Source organism: Amborella trichopoda, chromosome 10 (assembly GCF_054954075.1).
Source record: "Amborella trichopoda isolate Santa Cruz 75 chromosome 10, AtrichopodaSantaCruz75HAP2 v2.0, whole genome shotgun sequence".
Lineage (NCBI taxonomy): Eukaryota > Viridiplantae > Streptophyta > Magnoliopsida > Amborellales > Amborellaceae > Amborella > Amborella trichopoda.
Genome location: NC_142345.1, coordinates 3,357,202 through 3,379,880, shown reverse-complemented (window position 1 = coordinate 3,379,880; position 22,679 = coordinate 3,357,202). Strand labels below are relative to the sequence as shown.

The 22,679-nt window shown below is 38.1% G+C and overlaps 1 protein-coding gene across 1 annotated transcript; it reads right to left on the bottom strand.

Annotated features, from left to right (window-relative positions):
• Positions 1-841: 841 nt before the first annotated feature.
• Positions 842-22,112, bottom strand: LOC18438476 (U-box domain-containing protein). The gene is made up of 16 exons (XM_011626748.3): positions 20,255-22,112; positions 16,252-16,456; positions 16,001-16,152; positions 15,396-15,672; positions 7,356-7,508; positions 6,667-6,870; positions 6,027-6,139; positions 5,493-5,607; positions 4,547-4,636; positions 4,222-4,425; positions 3,913-4,008; positions 3,629-3,751; positions 3,412-3,504; positions 2,715-2,879; positions 1,535-1,624; positions 842-1,280 (listed from the first exon to the last, which is right to left on the bottom strand). Exons 1-16 carry the CDS (start codon positions 21,064-21,066, stop codon positions 1,164-1,166), a joined length of 3,009 nt encoding a protein of 1,002 aa, XP_011625050.1. The 5' UTR covers positions 21,067-22,112; the 3' UTR covers positions 842-1,163.
• Between the last annotated feature and the right edge of the window lie 567 nt (positions 22,113-22,679).

The window sequence follows — 22,679 nt, the reverse complement described above, 5'->3', positions numbered from 1 at the left end:
TTGAATTCCCTTTTTTTAATGATATTGTTCCATGAAAAAGTTGAATCATTTTGTTGCCTTTTTTCGGATTCCCTGTCCGCCGAGAGAACAGATATGGTCAAAAGCTCACCACACAAAGCAATGCATTTGATAAAGTAAAACATTTGTATCAAGTTAGGGATCCGAATAATCAAATTAAAGCGCACCCCAAAAATTCACTAGATGCTGTTGTTGTGGTGTTGAAAAACTCTCAAATCGATCATCATGACCTCAAGATGTATTGAGGTGAAAAAGATAAATTTCTAACTAAAAAATAGCACATTTTGCCATACAATATCCGTGTCCTCAATTTTCAATATTTTCTAAGTGTTTATAAATTTGCTTGATCTATACTGTTTTTCAAGCATTGAATTTGATAATTAGACATGAAAATAAACTTTCAAGCTATTACAAAGATTCTTGCTACCTAAAAACAGCTTTCCACACTCTTTAGAGGTGTGCCTTGTACTCATTGTTTGAAGCCTCAACCTTATACAAACCACACCCCTTTGATAAATGTGAGAGAGAGAGAGAGAGAGAGAGAGAGAGAGCCCAATCCTAACACACTCACTTCTCAAAAGGACTATTCAGAAAACCATGAGTGTGCATATGGGAGTGTGTGGGTGGGCGCCTATTCAAATACTGGTCTCATTTTTTTCAGAAACTGTTCAAATACTACCTACCAGAGAGAGAGAGAGAGAGAGAGAGAGAGAGAGAGAGAGATTCAACCACAGCATAAATACCCCACCACTTATAATACCATTAGCATAGAGAGCGTCTTGCATTGCCCACCTTTTGATGGACATATTCAGAAACAAGTCTCTTTGTTGTGACAAAAGAAATTTGTATGCCTATAAATAGATTCATAGCAGATTCATGGCACTCTCTCTCTCTATTAACTGTTTCAATTTCGCATTGCCATGAGAGAGAGTAATGACTCCACAGCCACATTCTTAACCAATCCCCCACCTTGGGTCGACAAGCCCAAAATTTGTTTCAAATTGCGAAAAATGTGATGCATCTTCACCTAGGTCCTGCTTCAATAATCCCATATCTTCTGATAAATACTAGAAAAAAAAAAAAATTCACATAATCAAGAGCTTGCTTGCAATGTTGGTGATATTACAAAAGCTGTACAGTACAAATCATTGGGCATGTTTCCTCAAATTTCGGGATGAGATGAATTCTTCAATTCTTGCCTTAAGTTCTAAATCAGGAATAAGCATGTCTTGAGTGAGATGTGATCGATTGAATGGATCAGTCTGCAATCATAGCCAAGACATGTTAGCCATTACAATAAACAAGTTCAAATATTATTAAATGGTTGGTTTTCCGGCCTTTTTCTTCATTTTGACAGAGCAACTACACTAAATAAATAGTTGGCTTCATAAACTAACTTGATCATGTTTCATGATTCTCTATCTTTTGGTGGACAGAGAAACTGAAACTGTAAGTAAGGGGTTGATTTCATATATTAACAAGCATATCAAGAAGATGGAGGTCAAGAAAGAACTACATTATCGCTGAGCAAGTGTCTCTGTATTATTGGTCTGTCCACTGTTATCCTCGATGAAGGTAGAATTACAGGATCTCTCATTAATGTGTACTGCATATACAACAAAAGTAAGCACATCAGTTTTCATGGCCAGAGTATATAGTTTTACTCATCAATAGTAGAAAATTGAAAGAATATATCTCAACTCGGTCTTTGGTGGGCAGAAATATAACAAGTGAAACAATGGACTTAGAGAGAAGCCCATCGAATGGGAAGACTAGATATAGAGAGTGTAGTAAATTAAGAGAAAGGGACATTTGTGTGAGAAAGAGAGATTAGAAGAAGCGTTGAAAGAATGACCCGTGGGTGAGTGGGTGTGCGTGTGCCTATATCCGAGCCTTATCCCAACTATTTAGAGTCAAGAACACCAATCATGTTCCGCCATTCCACATTAGATCATGATTCATGAAACAGACGTAGTAAAAGTTTTACACAGGCTGCCCACCTAACACAACCCTCCTTTCTCTGGGCTTGGGACTGGTATAACAGGCTTGGAACCGGCCATGGTGGAGTGAATTTCTATAGTACTTCCACTCATATCACTATCCAAAGTCCATCTAACGGTTATGATTATCTAACAATATTTGAATTTTAATATTTATTTCACAAATCCAATTTATCTGAACCTTGGGGCATGTGTACATTTAACCATCTCGCACAAAAATAAAATATTAAAAAAATAATTATCAAGAACTAGAATGATAAAAATACCCCCGAAATATTTATAGGGGTAATTTGGTAATTTTATTATCTAAATACTTTTTTATATTTAGTTAGATGTGTTTCGTTGAGGCACACACACCCACAAAGTTTGAGGTTAATCTGAATTGTAAAGAAATATTAAAATTCAAATACTATCAAACAATAATGACCGTTTAATGGACTTTAGACGGTGATGCGCCATAAATAAATGCAATATTGTATGAGTTCACTTATGAGATTTTTCCTTATATTTGAGTGAAGGAGAGAGAGCTTAAAGAGAAACAATTAATAATTCAAGCATCTTTTTTCTTTGATGTCCAATTGTGAGAAATTCAATGGAATTCTTGATTGGACGAGGAATCCCATTTTTTGATTCAGTATGGATAAAGGATCTTCCTATGTTTCAGGTTCTTTTGAACAAAACCAAACAAACAAAAACCTGAATTGGATCGAGAAATTCATCAGGTATGTCTCCAAGTGCAGCCTCTGCATCCATTGCCTCAGAAGCTGCAGCTTTCGCTTTTGCACCGAGCTCAATAAATTCCTGAATTACCCTCCCATCTTCTCCTATTTTGCAAAGAACAACCACAGCAGCAGCAAATATCTGGAAGCAAACATCAGAAGATCATTGTCCAAATGATTTACTCATTCATATTTCTCTTAAATATATATCGCTTATGATATGTTTCACAAAAATATACTAGTAAATAATAAATAAAGCTGAACTTTGATGATTCCAAAGTCAGATGGATTTTGAACGTAACGGATTCATTTTTTATTGGGAAACCCCAGAATATGGACAATGAGAAAATTTTTGGTTGAAATTCAATAGCGAAGTTATCTTCATATTGGAAATTGCCAAACATCTAGCTGCTTACTTCAGATATTAGGTAAGTGCTTACTTTTGAAATTAGGAAGACAATCCCCAGAATTTTGTCGAATGTTTTATGGCATTTGAGCCAGTTTAGGCCAAAACTCATTAAATTCTAAAGTCAAAAAGTTTAAAATCCAAATTAAATGGCTGATGAGGAGGGGCAAAGCATATGGCTCTTTGGACCAATGGGTATCATAAGCAAAAAGGTCAAAGAACATACCTGCTCATTTTTTTCTTTTTCTTTTTTTTGGGTTAAACATACCTGTTCATTGTATGATCGACCATCCTTGGAGATGGCAGTTGGGAAAACATTTTGCTTGTCTCCACGTGCAATATGAACATAAATATCTACAATCTTCAAGCCATTTTATATATCGACTCAGCTATCTTGCAAATTTCTTGGTGAATAAACAAATCAACAAAATGCTAACATATAGCATTATACACATTAATTTAAAGGCTGGGAAAGTGACACTAACTTGCTTTAGCAGTTTCTTGGGCCGAAACTCATATTTTTCAGGGTCTTTGAGATGCAGAGATCTTCTTTGGGGCCCAACAAGTTGTAGCAAGAAATAGTTTAGCATATTTGCCACCCTTTCTACCTGTGAGAAAGCATCCCAATTGTCTCTCACAAAAGAAAGCATAGTTGAATTAAAAGCACGAATGATACAGTCAGCAACGTGATCTTTACATCTTGACAGAATGGAATTTCAGCATCTCTTTCATGTTTACTAAAAAGCAAGAAAAACATAAACAAAATTACCATTTCAGGAAGAAGAAAGGGAGCAGTAATCTGTTCCGATGTAAAAGCAAGCATCCCGACATCTTCGTTTGCCAATTTCATGTCAATTCGGATAATCTAGCAAATCCAGCAAACACATATGTAGTAGATAAGAGCCTTCCGAATCCACAGAGAAATTTAAACAATATTTGCAAGCGAAGCACTTTTAATTCTTTAAATGCATGAAGGTGTTTCCCTCTCTAAAAACCCCAAGGACTCCCAAACAATCCATAAAGAAAAAAAAGGAAGAAACACTTCCAAATAGTTTCAAGCAAAATTTCCAATACCCACATTCTCTTGGGAATGAAACAGGCGCATTCTCTCCTGCCTTTCTGGTGCTGGTCTCTTTTCCCACTCCTCAGTATTAGCCATTTCTGATTCCAACTCTTTTAGTTCCAGAATTTTATTGAGACTTTCATCAAGAAGATATATGCTATCATTAATGAGAAAATTCAAGAAGTTCAAGTAAACTCCCTTCTCTTCTTCTTTAGCAATCTGCCAACAATAAATGGAAGAGAAGAGTATAAGCTATAAAGACAAAGCCATGGATTCACTTAGAGTATAGAAGGCTTCAGAACAAAAGTAAAACACGACGCTTTTGAGACCATTTATTTACCTTCCTCCATGCATTACGGTGGCTAGGAACCTGCCAAAGATACTCGAGAAGTTCGGCAATATTATGCCGAATGTTGAACTTATCATAGAACTGTTTAACAGAAAAAAAAAGCCCAAAAAAAAATAAAAAAAGAAAGATAATTATAATCAATGGTTTAATACAAGCAAGATTTGGATATAAAACAAAAATCACAATAAATTGACAGTTTTTGATTTCAAAGCAGATGAAAATAAGGAATTCCTAGTTCAATGATGAAAACGAGCAACACATTTATTTCTGCCAATTTCATGAAAGCAAGCATCCCAACATCTTCGTTTGCCAATTTCATGTCATCCCGACATCTTCGTTTGCCAGTTTCTTAAATAGCCACTAGTTTCAACACAATAAGCATTTCCATGATACAGTTTCTATAGCTATAGTCCTTCCCTTTTGTTTGGTCTATAGTCATTGATTCAGAGCAGAAGCCGAATCATTGAGATGAAGAGCTTCGTACTGCAGGGTCACAACACATCAACCAAACTATAGCTATCCACCAGGTTCTTTAATAAGATTAAGCATTTAATTTTTCCTCAATTTTGCTTTCATGCAAGTAAAATTTGACTCAACTGGCAAAAGGTCATGTTGAAGCAGGCATTGATGAAAACATTGATCTAGTATAAGACCGAGGAGTATGAAACCAGCTACTAAACGGGCAAAAGTCCATAAGATTAGCTAAAAGCATTAACAAAATGTTATTCAAACTTGTTTGGTTCAAGGGCTATTGGAAAGCGAACATGAATGATGAAAAATTGCCATAAAACCAACAACAGCAGCTACCAAACTTCTACATGTGCATGTAACCTAGTCTTCAGCATGCATAACGGGAATGCCCTTGCCTTTTTGGGGCGGTCAATCAAGAGTAGAGTTTCATGTAGAAAACAATCATATGTTCATTTATAGCTACTACCTGTGTGTGAGCACCGGTGAACTCAATGTCCACATAAAGCTTCAGAAGATTGTAAACTAAATATTCTAGAGCTAGCTGATGGCCTTCAAAAAGTGAAGCTGTAGCAGAAGAACCACTGCAAGGAGAACATATATGGCATCAAAAATATGTTAAGAAAGCCATTTCATCGACATAAAAGAAAAACAATTTTCTTCCCAAACGTACATTGTCCAATAGTAAATGTATATTAAAGTTCAACGGACAATGCAAAACTAGAGTCCCTTAAGGACATCACTGTCCCATGAAATGATGGACGGTGATGGAGAGAGTGTACCCATAAGAACAACACATGACCCTATAGTGGGTCCCACTCCCTCCAGCATCATCCATCCATTCATGGCCCCAATGCATTATGGTTTTCCCGGAGTCCACTGGTATCTAGCACACTTCCCTCCTATATTCATGATATTGCTTCAGTGAAGTATAACATTTCAACGAATAAGTGAAACAAAACATGCTGACTCGCAGCCAAGATAAAGAAATCAAATGACCAACCTTTTATCCGGCATCCAGCAATTCAAGACCTCCACCATTTTTGCCCTTAGATAAGGGTTTTTTACATAGGCTGGACTTGCCATGAACATAATAATAAAATTCATGAAATCATCCTGATAAGATTCAGACATAAACAACATTGAATTCAGGTGATCCATAACAGAAAACAGAAGCAATGCCTAGTCTCCTCTGCTTTCAAGGTTGATGCAAGGCATGACTAATGCAGAAACATGGATATGCCTAAAACAACTATGTGGTGATTAAAAAGCTGAAATTGGGTATTGGGCCAAAAGTATGGGAAACTTAGTCCAAGTTTTAGCCCAAGTTTAAAAGGTTTGTTAAATAAATTAGTTACCGAGTTCTGCCAATTTGGATGGTTTGGCCTCGTTCAAACATTTTGGTAAAATTTGGACCAAATATTAGCCCAAAAATGGCTCATATGCAGACAATATATAAGAGGATTTAAGCCAAATTTCAAGCTAATTCCATCGAACAAATACTCTTTCGCACATTTGGCTGGAGTTTCAACCATAATGATGAACTTTGGACCAATTATATAAGACTAACAATAAGTGAGCGAGAAAGTGAAGCTCTATGCTGGAACAATGCAGAGAAAAGATCAGTGAGCAATCATACGCACCAGTAAGAAACCATCCAAAGCTTTTGTAAGACGAGAAGCATAGAGAAGTAATTCCATGGCATCTTCAACAAAGTGCTCTGGCATACATGCAAAGACCATTGGGCACTTGGAAGGGAGTGGCATTCTGAAGCCACCAACAAGATCAACCAACCAGACAACCATTAGCCTATAGAACGATAGGGCCTGCTGAAGAAGTTGTTCATCCTTCAAAAATAACATGCAAAATTAGAAGAGAAACATCGAAAACCATTAATTCCTACTATACTAACATATGCTTCTAAGTTATTGTTAACCATCAAAAGAGCCTCTCTAAGACCTAATTTTATGTTGTATAGATTAAGCCTCAGTTTATAAATCAACAAGAAATCCAGCTTTTTACATGTTTGCTCTGATGGTATCTGAATTCTAACATGGCAATAGTATGTCTAATAATAAGATACAGAAATGAAACCCATTTATTTCGAACAAAAGAGAATCTTCTTCAATTTATAAGTACTTCAGAACCAAGTACAGTTTATTAGTTAATTCCACATAAACTGGACAAGTATCATACTCTGAGATATAAATTCATAGAAGCATAGAGTATATCAAAATACTCATGCCATAATGACCTAAAAATGGAAATTGAGGTCTCCATAACTGAAAATGCTTTGAATAGAAAAGCAATGCAACTCTAGTACAAAACATACCCTCAATATTTGAGCTTCATAGCATAGCTTCTCCCGTAGGATTCTCTCAATTTCAACCTCAAAACGATTTAAATCCTGCTCCAACTGGGAAGAGGATGCCCGTTCCCGCATTGCTCTAAGAGAAGCAAGAGTATCTTCACATCTTGTCAAGTCCTATTTCATAAGATAGGGAAATCAAATATCAAATTATTAAAATAAAAGAGTGAATTAGTATCAAACAATAAAAGTTCTTATAGGGAATGGGGTTGGCGCATTGGTGGTTAGGGGGCTTGATGCTCCAACATAACGTCCCACCCTCCACTCCCACCATTAACATTTCAAAACATAAAATAAAATAAAAGTACTTATAGCAACATAAATTAGACCATGCTTTACAACATGAAATTCCCGATATGAACCATTGAGTTTTTTTTTTGGTAGTAACAAGGTATGATCAATTTAACCCTTTTACTGTAAAGGATGGAAATTCATAACAACAGAAACCCCTGCACCAACCCAGTGCACATAAAATCTTTCTCATTGAGAGCCAACCTTCTATTTTCAACATTATTCTCAATAAACAGCTTGACCTAGTCCTAAAACTCTCCTCCCCATGCCAAAGATCATCCTCAGTCCTCCATCCTAAACTTAATTCCTCCCAAATTCCTAATTACTCCGCCCTTTTGCTAGACAACATAGAAGAAATTCCACCACTATTGCTACCTTCCACCCCCTCCACACACCATACCTTATCTCATGCACACATATATGTAATGGAGAAATTTGATGAAGAAAACAGAAACTTAAACAAATTCCAAGCAAAGCCCAAGCACCAATTAAAGGGAACCGAGGTTACCTCCCAAAACCCTAATTAGGGAGTAAAAGCTTCTTTTGCCTTTTTTTACATGAATGCCCCAAAGAACCCCATGCACCTCTTTTATTCAATATTTAATTAACAAAAGTCAATAATGCTCCTAACCTATAAAAATCACTATAACAGTCCCAAAATAAATTGAAAACCCTCCAGATCAGGTCTTGTTCCTCTTATTCTTCTTAGTAGCTCGCCTGGGGTTTGCGTCCTCCAAATAGATGCATGCATTAGGCGAAATCTGCTTCTCCCAATATGATAGTCTTCACTTGCTCCACTTGACCACTTTTCACTTCATCAACATGTTATGCACTTATGTGAGTGCAACTGTTCAATTTCAAGTATTCTTTTATTCATGCAAACATTTGGACCAGAAAAGTGGTGCAATCAAGTCCAAGTTGTTAGATCTCGATTACCGATAACCATTTGGCAAAAAACAAATCTGGGATGAAGCACATAAGTTCATCCAGATCATCTGGGCTTGTATCGTAACAAAAGTTGAGCTAGGTAGTCGCTGGATCCATTGGGCAGAAAATGGATGTCAAATCATGTTAAAAAAAAAACAAAAAGCCTAGTTGATATACGTGCATTGCAAGTCGTAGATCCATTTAAATATGTATGGGAGAAAGCATATTTACTTCAAACTTTTGAATAAAGCATATTTACTTCAAACTTTTGAATAAAGATGACATGTTTCTTTAGAGGGAATGAGAGAGTGACATTATTAGAGTAGAATATTCAAAAGTATTAAAAAAGGTAGGGCCCAATCCATTTAGGTATTGATGTTTTCATATACAACTATTATATTAGTCTGTAATTTGTTATACATAATTGATGCAAATTGCGTTTAGAAGTTTTGGATCCAGGGATGAAAGTGTCATTTTCAAGATCTTTTGTTCACTGGACATAAACGTCATTTTCAGGATTTGTTTTGGTCATCGGTATGAATCTGTCATCATTTCTTTGTTTTGGGTCCCAGAATGTGTTTGTCATTTTCTCTTTGTTGGTTTGGTCATTTTGGGATTTGTTAAGGTCTAGGGAATTTGGTGTAGAGACAAGTAATTATTGTGTGGAAGTTTCCATGAGTCCAAAGGTCATGGAAACTTCCATGTGTGGTTTCAATGCTTAGAAGCTTCGTTTCATGTATGGGAACTTGGGTGCATGAAAGTTGCATGCAAGTATGAGAAATAGGGCACAGGGGTAATCTATTGAATTTCACACTTGGTTAGGGGTATTTTGGTCATTTTCTAATCCTAGCAAACTGATTTATAACAGTTGGTTAGCTTTGTTGATAATTTGATAATGAAAACTTCTTCCTCCTCCTTGGTGGAGAGAGACAGAGAGTAAGAGAGTTCCCATATTGAGTACCTTGAGTTGGACGGCCATCCTTGTGTACTGCAAGTACCTTGAGTGGCAAGAGTAAGGGCTGAAGATCCCTTCCTCTTCATTCCCTTGACTGAGATCAAGACAGCTAGGTCGTTGTTGCACAATCGGCCTCGGATCTATACTATCTGTTGCCGGTTTTGCGTCATTTGGTATCAGGGAATTCTCATAGATTGAAGGGACCATTTTTCCTTCCTTAACGGCAATTGACGAGTCTTGTTGCTTACATGGTCTCAACCTTCTCGGTTGGTCTCAGCTTCGCACCGTTCGGTATCAGACCGGGTTTGTGGTTATGGCTGCTTGTGGTAGAGGTCGTGGCCACGTAAACGTAGGTCATGAACTCGGCAGGTTGGTGGAGACTATGCACAATCTACTGAAGTCAGTGGCTGTGTTTTTGCAAGATAGAAATCAGCAAAATGTGAGCAGATCCCCGGTCATAGATCCCATACATGAGGGTTTGTTTGGTGAGCACCGTGAATTGGAGATGGAGATGACTTCTTCTAGCTCAGAACTAGGGACTGATTCGCGGAAGTGTTGATAAACAAAGGTCTCGCGAAGGCATGAGTTGGATGGTGACTCAAGTGTAGGCGAGCTCGACACCATGAAGACGACTCTGGTATTAAAGTTGACTTACCTGAATTTTCTGATAGTTTATCACCAAAAGAGTTTTCAGATTGGTTGAGCGCGGTAGAAAGATTCTTTGAATGGAAGGATTTGTTGGATTCAAAGAAAGTAAAATTAGTTGCAATTAAGCTTTGGGAACTTGCATCCATTTGGTGGGATAAAGTTTAGGAAGAAAAATTGAGAGAGGGAAAAAATAAGATTCGAACTAGGGCAAACATGGGGGCAAAGCTGCATGAGCAATTTCTTCCTCCAAACTTTGCACAAACCGTGTATAAACAGTTCCATCAATTGCAACAAGGATCGAAGTCAATCCGTGAGTATACAGAAGACTTCCATTGCTTGGCGTTGGATGAGATGGAGGACCAACAAGTGGCAAGGTATATCTCAGGTTTGCGGCTTCAAATCCAAGATGAACTTTCCTTGCAACACCTTCCCCCAGTAGAAATGGCATATCAGGCTGCATTGCGAGCCAAGGAGAGGCAAAAAAGGAGTACTACTTGGAGGCCAAGTGTAGGCACATCACAACCCAAGAGGGTAACGCTTCCAACCCAAGGAGTTGCTGGCCCGAGTAAAGAAAGGACGTCGAGTGATTGATCGGGTGCTATACCATACAACACTAGATTGCGAGCCCGAACAAAGGAGCAATCTGGATCGTAGGGCGGCAGAGCATCCATCGGCTGCTACACAACGGCATGTTAATCTTGCAGAGTTCGAGGAAAGTGGTGAGGTAGAAGAGGAGGCAATTGCTGATTACCGGTGTGTGATGAGGAGGATGGTCAGGATGAATAAGGAGAGGAGGTTCTTGCGGACCAAAGAGAGATGTTGCTTGTTTGAAGGGTTCTCACTCTTCCTAAAGCCCCATAAGATAATGGTTGGTTGAGCTCAAATATCTTTCACACCCGGAGCACTTGTGATGGGCAAGTGTGCTACTTAATCATCGATAGCGGCAGTTCCGAGAACATGGTGTCAAAGGAGGCTGTAGACAAGTTGCAACTAAAGGAGGTAAAGCACCCACAACCTTACAAGATTGCTTGGTTCAAAAGAGGACTTGAGGTACCCATTAATTCCAGTTGTCTTGTTAAATTTTCTATAGGAAATTTTTATAAATACGAGGTGTGGTGTGATGTTGCACCAATGTATGCATGCCATATGGTCGCCCACGGCAATATGATTGCAAGATATTCCATAATGGTGAGCGTAACACTTGTACTTTTTGGAAAATGGGGGAAAGATTGTTTTATTGCCATTGTGAGAAGAAGTTTCACCTAAATCTAGTAAGGATAAGGGTGTGGCTTTGATCTCATATTGACAGTTTGTTGAAGCTACTGAAGAAGTGAGCAAAGTTCTCATGATAGTTAAAAATGAGTTAGGACAATGTTCTATGGTGCTTGAAATCTTTAAGCCTCTAATGGATGAAGTTGTTGACCTTAGGTTGAAAGAATTACCAGCTGGATTACTGCCAATAAGGAGTATACAACATTTTATTGACCTTATTCAGGGATCTAGTTTGCCAAATTTACTGGCATATCGAATGACTCCTAAGGAGCATGAGGAGTTACAACACCAAGTTAATGAATTGATGTCTGACTGATTTGACCAAGTATAAGCCCATGTGCTGTCCGGGCACTGCTCACACCTAAGAAAGATGATTCATGGCACATTTTGTTCATAGCTGGGCCATAATCAAGATTACTGTTAAGTACCGGTTTCCAATCACGAGACTTGACAACATGTTAGAAATGTTGGCTGGCTCTTTGGTGTTCACAACAATAGATTTGAATGGGTATCACCAAATTCAAATTCGTGAAGGGGATGAGGGGACAACAACCTTTAAGACAAAGGGTGGCATGTATGAGTGGCTTGTCATGCCATTAAGATTGTCCAATCCACCTAGCACTTTCATGCACTCAAGTCTTGCGAGATTTCCTTGGCAAGTTGTAGTCGTGTTTTTTGATGGTATCTTGATCTATAGTACTGATCCAGAGGCACACTTTAGCCATTTGCACCAAGTGCTTACTAAGAAGTACAGTTTCATGACCAACAGTATGGTGTTCTTGGGTTTTGTGGTTTCCTCTGATGGTGTTAAGGTGGATCCCTAAGAAGGTTAAGGCAATAGTTGATTGGCCAATTCCTGAAACTGCAACTGAAGTTCAAAGTTTCGATGGACTTGACACATTCTATAGGTGGTTCATTTGAAATTTCAGCACCATCATGGCGCCAATCACTGAGTGTTTAAAGGGTGAAGGCTACCAGTGGATTACTGCACCTACAAAGGTTTGTAAGGAGATTAAGGCCAGGATGACACATGCACTAGTCCATGCTTTGCCTAACTTCAATAAGGCATTCGAGGTAGAGTGTGATGCCTCTCATGTGGGAATTGGCGCTGTGTTGAGTCAAGATAAGAGACCCATTCCATTTTTCAGTGAGAAACTCAATGACGTGAAGCAGCGATATTTAAATTATGACATTGAGTTCTATGTTGTCATTCAAGCTCTTTGCCATTGTAGACATTACTTGATTCACCAAGAGTTTGTTCTCTACACCGACCATGATGCATTCAAGCACATTAATAGCCAAAAGAAGTTGAGTGCAAGACATGCTAAGTGGGTGGCTTATTTGCAAGAATACACATTCACTATAAGGCACCAATTGACAGAGCAAAACAGAGTGGTTGATGCTCTTAGTCTGCGAGTTTATTTGGTGAGAACATTAGCAGTTGAAGTGATGGGTTTAGAAGCCGTGCGAGAAGCCTATCAAGATGACCCATACTTACAAGGCATTGTGGAGACGTGCCGAGCAAACAAGAGCAACTCTTATCACCAATTTCTTTTGTCCAATGACTATTTGTTCTATGGTGTTCATTTATGACTCCCTAATACCTCTTTGCGGGAGCATCTCATTGATGATTCGCATTCCGGTGGTCTTGGTAGACATTTTGGAAGGGATAGCACATTTTCTTTATTGGAGGAGAGGTATGTTTGGACTTCTATGAGGCGAGATGTGTATAGATCTGTCGACCGGTGTACGAAATATCAAGAGCTATAGCAGCATTCTCAAAATACAGGATTATACACTCCATTGACGGTTCCAAATGGATCATGGGTTGATTTATCAATGGATTTCATTGTGGGCTTGCCAAGGACAACAAGAGGCCATGATTCGATTTTGGTGATGGCTGATAGGTTCTCAAAGATGGCACATTTTATACCCTATAGGCGAACCACAGACGCAACCATGGTAGCCAATCTCTTCTTCAAAGAGATTGTGCGCTTGGATGGTCTTCCTAAGACCATCACATCCAACAGAGACACTAGGCTCCCGCGCCACTTTTGGATAACTTTGTGGGGGAAAATGGGAACTAAATTGCATGTAGTAATGTGGGTGCATATCACCAACAAACTGATGGTCAAATTGAGGTCGTTAATAGGAGTGTTGATACTATGTTAAGAAGCTTGGTTAGAGAGAATTTGAAAGTATGGGACTTGGTGTTACCACAGGCAGAGTTCGGATACAATAATTCTCCAAATCAGTCAAATGGGACAACTCCATTTAATGTGGTCTATGGCATATCACCTTTGCATTTTCATGATCTAACATTGCCTATGTGTGAGAATGTTGATGCAGATGCTTCAAACATGGCTGACTATATGAAGCAGTTACATGAAAAGGTTCAAAAGAAGTTAGAGGAAAGTTACATCAAGTAATTTTTTTTTTTGAGAAAAAAAAGTTGCATTAAGTATTACCGTGAATTGACACCATTGGCTAAAGTTGTTCAAAGTTAGAGACCATATTATGGTGTATCTCAGGCCAAAGCGATTTTCCGTCGGTACCTATGGCAAGCTCAAAGCAAAGAGGATTGGCCCTTGTAAAATCAAAAGGAAATTCAATGACAATGTCTATGATGTAGAGCTACCAAGAAGGTGGAATATCTCCCCGATCTTCAACATACAAGACCTATTTGAATGTCATAGTGACGGCGACCCGACAGGGTCGAGTCTTTTTCAACTCAAGGAGGATGATGCAAATTGCATTTATAAGTTTTGGATCCTGGGATGAAATTGTCATTTTCAGAATCTTTTGGTCACTGGGATGTAATCGTCATTTTCAGGATTTGTTTTGGTCACCGGTATTAATTTGTCGTTATTTCTTTGTTTTGGGTCCCAGGATGTGTTTGGTCATTTCGGGATTTGTTAAGATCTAGGGAATTAGGCGTAGAGACAAGTGATTTAATGTGTGAAAGTTTCCATGAGTCCAAAGGTCAAAATGTGTTGTTTCAATACTTAGAAGTTTGGCTTCATGTATGGAACTTGGGGGTATGAAAGTTGCATGCAAGTATAGGAAATGGGGCTCAGGGGTAATCTAGTCAATTTCACACTTGGTTAGGGGTTTTGGTTATTTTCTAGTTCCAACAAACTGGTTTATATGTATAGAATATTGCTATAACAGTTGGTTAGCTTTGATAATTTGATAATGAAATCTTCTTCCCCCTCCTTAGTGGAGAGAGAGAGAGAGAGAGAGAGAGAGAGAGAGCGATAGAATATGAGTCCATGAGCGAGAGGGGGGCCTCAAATTGAACACTTGGAGGCCATCTTCTTCTCTTTCTTCTTCTTGTATGTAGAGCCAGGGCATATGGCTCCACATGTGTGTCTGTGTACACATGTGACTGTGTAAGAGAGAGAGGCCTCGCATTGAACATCTTCGTTTCCCTTCTTATATGTAGAGAGAGAGCCTGCGAACGAGAGAGAAGGGCTTGAGCCCTTAGCCATCTTATAGGCCTTAACTATTTTTGAAGGTCGCATGCCTTACATCCTCTCTAGAGATAGGGTCCCCTTTTATTCTTGTGACACATATCCACTTTTAACTATGCTTGCTAATGTAGTATAGATAATAAACTATTAGATTAAAACTTTGTGAACAATGTAAGTAAAACATGTGAATATATTAAAATGAATTGTTTCTTAATGTAGTCATGTACAAAATGAAACATTTGTATTTTTTTTTTTAATAAAAAAGGTTTCAGGTCAAGAACAGCTAAGAAGTCATGAATTCCTATAACGAATAAGATTGGGTTCATAATTATCAAAAAAAAAAAAAGATTGGGTTCATCCATTTAAAAAGACAACACATCATACTTGAGTTCTTAACCAGGATTTGGTTTTCGTAGAGAATCACAGACAAAACATTACCTGAGCTATATTCTTGTAATCAGAGAAAGCTTTCAACAAACCCAAGTTGAGCACCCTTGCTGTCAGGAAGAAACACTCGCAGATAAATTTATAATTTTTTGATGTCCCACGAGAATTCAGCAATGGCTTTGTATTAGAGAGAACATTATTCCCAGAGCTTGTGGCTTCTTGAGATTCCAAGAACCGGTTCTCTGTAGACCCTTCCGTGGGCTCAGAATATTTATTGGCAACCCAAGAAGCAACTTCTTCAGATGATGCATGAAGAGCTGTCAAACCACTGATACAAAAACCAAGATGGTTATTGGTTATGATTACCAAGGAAACTAGAGCCCAACCACACTAAATAGGATGCTGAGACTCGCTGAAATCAAGTTCAAATAGAACAATAAAAATATGGGGGAATATCAAATAAGTGCCTGGAAGACCTGCATAAATAACGCAGGTCCAACAATGACCAAAAATGTCATCTTCTTAAATGGACTACTTCGTCAATCAAGTGTTTGTTTGAAATACTAATGTTAATCTAGATAATACTAATGCAGTTCTACCATACTTTCCAAACAAATAAGTATAAAGAATGCAGCACTGCAATAAATAAATCTCACCTTAAGTCAATCCTTTTGTTATCAAAAACATATTGTGGATCAATTTTGTCCCTCTTTGTCAAATTTGCATCTAGAAAGGGCTCGCACAGCCGAAGCATGACAGCACTGAGATTGACAAACATACCCGAACTCGCACAGGAAAATTGGTTTACCTATGACCAAACAAATATAAATTTAAATCCGAGTTGAACCCAATCAAAGAAACTGCCGTTTCTATTCAAATACAAAGGGATTATGTCATGGTAGACCACCTGAATATGAGATCTCCCCGAGTTTTTCTTGATCAACTCTGAAAGATAGCTCAGAGCACGCTCTCGAGTATCTTTCAGCCTCAATAGTGTGAGAAAAACATTGTTAAGGCCATCATAGAGATAGTTCGTCAAAGTTTTAATAGTAGTGAAAGACGACATTAGATCTGCTGGTCGACGTGTTGATGCATTTGAGAAACACTGTAACCTGGCATTTTCAAGAAAGAGAACATATCAATTATTAATTAGAACCGAAAGCATAATATCATTTTAAATCATTCGAAGCCTATCCAAATATTCGAAAATGGGAATTCCATACGAGTGTCAAATATACTTATAGTAATAATACTTCAAAGAATGTGATATAGTACAGCCATGAATCCGGCTTCAAACCCACAGCTCAACTGGAAGGCACTAGTTGCCACCTTAAGGTTGAGGGTTCTTTATCACCTTAACATTTACTCATGTTTATTTGCAATATCTTGATGACTTTGATTATCTGCATTCTCAAGCTTCTGTCCCATTAATGCACTTTATATTCCTGATAATGCTTTTACTCAGATGGTTCCAAATCAGTCAGATAATAATGTGCACAAGTTCAAGAGCAGGGCTGAGACCTCCAGGATTTTGTTTGTCGTAAGATATTTCCTTCTTATATCAAACTTCGCAAGTGGTCATGGGGACAATCTGGTCCCTTAAATCTGCCTCGTCCAATAAACTCTAGAGTTTGATACAATAACCCAGTACAGTTCCATCACCTTCGAAGTGACAGGTAATGCCTTGGCTAATTTACAAATATCAGACTTCCTGATTGACTTATAGTTCCGGACAACTAAAATCTTGGCAACTTGTCAACTTTCAAGCCATGAGTCCAAGCATTTCAAGAGACATTGGGGCATAGCAACTTGGTTCTCATATCCAGGGATGCACAGGATATGATATGGAAACTCGTCTTTTTTCTTTTCAGCTAAGCTAGCCAGGGTTTTGGAGGGGCCTGCCATTTTGTATTACTATTATCAGTAAATGACAATGGGTTGGTTTAAGCTAAGCCCTCACGGGGCTTCATCTGGGAACCCAGGTAAGAGCTGCTAATGGAGTAGTCATTCACGATCACAATGGGAGATTCATGGCCACGTTTTCAAAACCCATTGGATTACATAGAAATAATGCAGCAGAGTTCAAGGCCTTGCAAAGGGGATTAATAAATAACTCAATTGCACAAATATTGTAATTGAAAGTGATTCTAGTTTGGTGGCGGGGTCTGTGAGAGACTCGATGACAGTTCCATGGCGCTTTTGCACCTTAGCCCATAATTGCATTTCGTGGATTCGTGATGATCAGTGGAATATCCAACACATTAAGCATAAAACTAACCACGCTTTGGACCTTTTGGCCAAAACTGAATTGATGACAACAGCTATTATTTTTCTATTCTTAATGGAAAAGGGTTAGGGCGTCTTCCCCACTGATTCAACCAAAAAAACAGAAAGAAAAAAGGAAGAGACCAAGTTCTCACATCGTACAAAAAGATATGTGCAGCTCTCTCTCTCTCTCTCTCTCTCTCTCTCTCTCTCTCTCTCTCTCGATCTCTCTCTCTCTCTCGATCTCTCGATCTCTCTCGATAGTTGTGGGGTATCTTCAGTTATGTCATTTTATAGAGCTCTCACTTATGTAGCAGATTTCCTAAACCTTTCCCAATTTCACACTTCAAAAAACAAAACAAAAGACATGGAATATCCTGGTTCCATTGAAGGTAGAAGCTTTTGATGGTTACTGTGTTCGATTAAAATTCTCATCATAGATCATATCTAGAATTGCAGCTTACAAAACCCGCATTTTGTACTGACAGGAAGCAAATCTTGTTACCATCTCTTCGAATATGGGTGGCAATCCATCTCCTGGAACGGGATCCCATGCTCCTGGAGCAGGATCATGGCCTAGATGTGATCAGATGCTGGCGAAGCATATTCCCAAGCTAATAGGAGTAGCTCAACAGGTTAAGAAACCCATATTCTTTATATTACTTATGGAAAAGAAGAAATATATGCATGTCAATTAAAAAAGAAAGCAATACATGAAAAACCAAAAGAAAAAAAAAGAAAGAAAGAAAAAAAGAAGGTGATAGCACATATCAATTAAAGAAAAAAATAATTATTCGAATATATGTTTCCTGATTTGTTAAAAGAGTTTTTTTTTTAATGTTAACTTAGGCTTGGTTTGGTGTGAATGGAATTCTAGACGTCATGTTGTGGCAACTGCCACACTACCACCTCTGTCTAGAGCCCATGTCAAAATAAAAGTGATTCTTAAATCTGCATCAATAACAAAAGGAAAATTTTAATTCCAGTACTTCAAAATCACATTGAATGTAGGGAATGGTGGTCAACATTTGTCACATTTTATAAATGTGTACAAGAGAGATAATGATTTCTTTCTCTTCTTCTCTAGTTTAATATATTTATAATAAGGGTGTCCTCATGGCGCTCCCAAAAGACAGAAGTCCCTAGAAAGCAACAATCCTCCACTCTCGCTTCCACCTCCAATAACTATGATGTAAAATGGGTGACACTAGAGGACGTCATACGTCTCATTCCCGTAGTTGGATCTAGATTTTTCTCCCATCCAAACGACAAATCCTGCAGAGGGAGAGCTCCCTTACATTTTCCTGGGGAATGATTGCATTTTAAAGGGGGAAGCCTAATCAGTCGCACTAGGAGGCAAATGAATCTTTTAGCTCTTGAGTTAAATTTTATGGTTTCCCAATGAATCATCTAGAATTTGCAGTAGTATGTAGTATTTACTGACTGTCTAAGGAGGACTATGTGGGACGCATCGAGGCCCCCATCAGTGTGAAAATTTACAGAGGCAGACACAGAGACAGAGGAGCGAGTGCTTCTTACATGGCCCAACCTCCTATCACTCACTGATCAAAAAGTTGGAAATTCTAAAACTCTCTTCAAACCATTTTATTGCATTTATTCCTTAAATGTAATCAAGTGAAAGATTCGTCAATATTCTGCCAGTTTCAACTGACTGTCTAAGGAGGACTATGTGGGACTCATCGAGGTCCCCATCAGTGTGAAACTTTACAGAGGCAGACATAGAGACAGAGGAGAGAGTGCTTCTTATATGACCCAACCTCCTATCACTCACTGATCAAAAAGTTGGAAATTCTTATAACTCCTCTTCAAACCATTTTATTGCATTTATTCCTTCAATGTGATCCAGTGAAAAAGTCATCGATATTTTGCCAGTTTCATCGCAATTAGCAAGTTTCTGAATCTTGTGCAAGCCCGAAAATATTTACTTCTCTCATGTCTTTTATGAGGCAAATAAAGCATCTTATTCTTTAGTCAAAGAAGGGGGTGGATTGCCATTGGTCAGCATTTTAGGGTCTCACTGGGTAAAACAATGATGCTTCCTCAACATTCCATTGGTCGGGATCTATTATCAATTTGTAATCTTTACATGTTATGGCATTGGACCTTTTTATTTTTTAATGTTACCTTGAATTTACACTAGAGATTTCAATACCAATAAAAAAGAAAAAAAACAATGCTTCAAACAAGGTGATGTTCAGGGGAAGCAATGAATACAGTAACTCAACAAAGTATCGTGATATATGAAGAAGTGAGTCTTGAACACCAGAAACATAGAGCAGTCATTAAATCACAAGAGAAGATTCCTAGCATAAATATTCTTTTCTATCAAATGCAAACATCAGTACCAAGAAAATCCTAGATACTCATGGACACAAAAGTGGCACATTGAACATACAAGTAATCACAAAACTACAAAAAAAAATTGTGTCTATCCATACCAATCATAGAAATGGCATGGAAGGTGCAGTAAGTAAATGAGAATTGAGAAATAGAACGCAAAAATAAAAAAATAAGAGGCTACTATTGACAATAATTCAGACACAAATCAAAATATAAAAGTCGAACCCCATGAAAAATACTGCATTGGAAAGGAAGACATTAATAAAGATGAGTTAGAAACTTGCCCAACATCTGGTTCGCTCATGAAAACATCATGATCAGGAAGCGCGCTAACATGAAAGAAGGGTCCAAGGATGCTCGCCACTTCCATGACCCGACCATCTACATAGTCCCCTCTAGGAATCCATGCAGGGTGGTTAACCAAAGCCTTTGCACTATTCGGGTAAGAAACCAGCTTCAAAAGCGCACCTAATGGTTGTTGAAAACTACCAAGAACTGAAACCTTATTCGCTGAGCCTCTCAAATCCTCATACAAAGGCCTCAATACCGGCTCCAGTGTCTCTTCATCCACGTCTCTGAAGAAATCATCAACAAAACCAGGTGGCCCAATTGGCGTACCATCACCAATTAAATCAACACTACTAGAAAACATAGTTAAAATTACCATAAGAAGAGGTGATCTGTCAGGTGTTTGAGGGTGAGGGAACATATCTGGATTACCCAAGTGAATTCTAGAGTAAGAAACAGCTAAATCCTTTGCTTGTTTGATCACAGATTCAAGCTCAGACCTCAATTCCTTGTCTCTCATGGAGGCTACTCTCTTGCCCTCGTCATAAGCCCTTTGATAGCAACCCATTAGGTACTCAAATGGAGGTTGGGTGTCTGGAAGGACTCTAGATAGACGATCGATGAGAACTCTCTCCATTACATCTCTAGAGAGAGAAAGTGGTTTCCCTTCGCTGAGTATCTCCGCAGCTGTCATCTCTAAATACACATAGTCCGAGCCCAACTCGTCGCTCAAGGTAACGCGAAAGATGCGTTGGAGTAAGCCATCCTCTATATCTGCAAGGCTTTTTCGGGGTTTCTGGTTTGCCATTAGAGAGCTTAGAAGAAGGTGTACTGGTTGTAAAAAGGTTTAAAGGTTATTGAGAATCGAGCAATCCTGGGTGGTTGGTTGAGCAAAAACCGGGATATCCAATTGGAAAGAGATATCAATGGATGTCAGAGAGAGAAAGTAAGGGTTTTGTGGGTTTCCTGGTTCTCCATTAGAATATCAGATAGCTGGAACACTGTGGAGTGCTTGGAGGGATTTATTGGAAATAGATATTAGGCATTTAGCAATCCTTCTGGTTTGGTTAAGCAAACTACGCGATGATCAATATAGACATTTTAATGGATTTTAGAGCGAGAAAGTGGAAGTTAGAGAAAGTAGGGGTTTGCAGGCAATGGGTATTGAAAATTAAGCAGTGGGTGATTCAGGAAAAAAAAAGGGACCCCAAATGGAAAAAATGGAACTTTATGGAAATCAGAGAGAGAGAGAGAGAGAGAGAGAGAGAGTAAGAGCTAGAGAGAGAAATTAGGAGAGAGAGAGTAGGGTTTGCCGGAAATGGGTATGCACTGAGAATTCAGCAATCCTGGTGTGGTGATTCAAGCAAAAAAGAGATACCCAAATACAGATATGGACCTTTGATGAAAAACAGAGGAGAGAGAAAGTAAGAACTAGAAAGAGAAAATAGAGGGACTCGATTAAACAATCGTGTGATTCACGAGAAAAGGAACAACCCAGATTGCAATACCTGGTGTTCTTCCAGAAGTTGCAGAGAAACGGAAGCGAGATTCGCAGGAAATAGCAGAATTCGAATCGATAACAACAAATAACTAACAAATTTTAGAGAGAGAATTTATACGACTCACCGAGTGCTGAGGAATTAGTATTCAGAAGAAAGAGGAGCTCCGGTAGAGATTCATTTTAGTTGAGAAACAAGAACGGCTCAGAAAAAGAGCTGAAAGTCATTTTATCAAAGAAGAAGAGGATATACATTGGGGAAAATATCTCGGGAACCCTCTATTTTTAATGGCGTGATAAGATTGTCCCAACCACAATGCAAGTATGGTTTTTTTTTTATTTTTTTTTAATAAACTGTTTTGATACCAAATTTTTTGGACGTCTATTCATATATATTAAACTCGCACTAACAAAAAAAAAAGTAAAAAAATAATAATTTTAATAAAATAAAATAATCAAAATACTTATAAAAATTTTAAAAACATTTTGGCCATTATTTTTTATCGAAAAATTATTGTTAATATTTTTTATAGGTGTACCCCAATGACAAGATGGCACGTACCAAATTTCATATTAAAAAAAATTGTATTAAAAAAACTAAAAATAAAATATTTTTAGACGTCGGATCTAAGAACAAACGGTGAGTGGCTCTCTTGATAAAAATGGACGGCTGGATGGTAGGGGAAACATAGAACTTCTATGTTGTAGGGGGAACATAAAAAGCTTTACAAAAAGTTGCAGTTTCCATACGGACGCCTCGTAGGTGTAGAGGTAGGGTGCCCTTCAAATTTTATCATGGTATATAATTTTGATGTAAAATGTTATTAGGATTATCTTAAAATCTATTTTTATATCTAATTATAAAATTTTAAATTTCAAAAATGGTTAAAATCAAATAGATCTATAAGCATATAAAAATCTTG

Coding starts and splice junctions, on each gene's coding strand:
- LOC18438476 (XM_011626748.3), bottom strand. CDS start 21,066: ATGGCAAACCAGAAACCCCGAAAAAGCCTTGCAGATATAGAGGATGGC. Junction 16,153..16,251: donor CGGGGAGATCTCATATTCAG/GTGGTCTACCAT, acceptor GTTTGGTCATAG/GTAAACCAATTTTCCTGTGC. Junction 6,871..7,355: donor ATGAAGCTCAAATATTGAGG/GTATGTTTTGTA, acceptor TTATTTTTGAAG/GATGAACAACTTCTTCAGCA.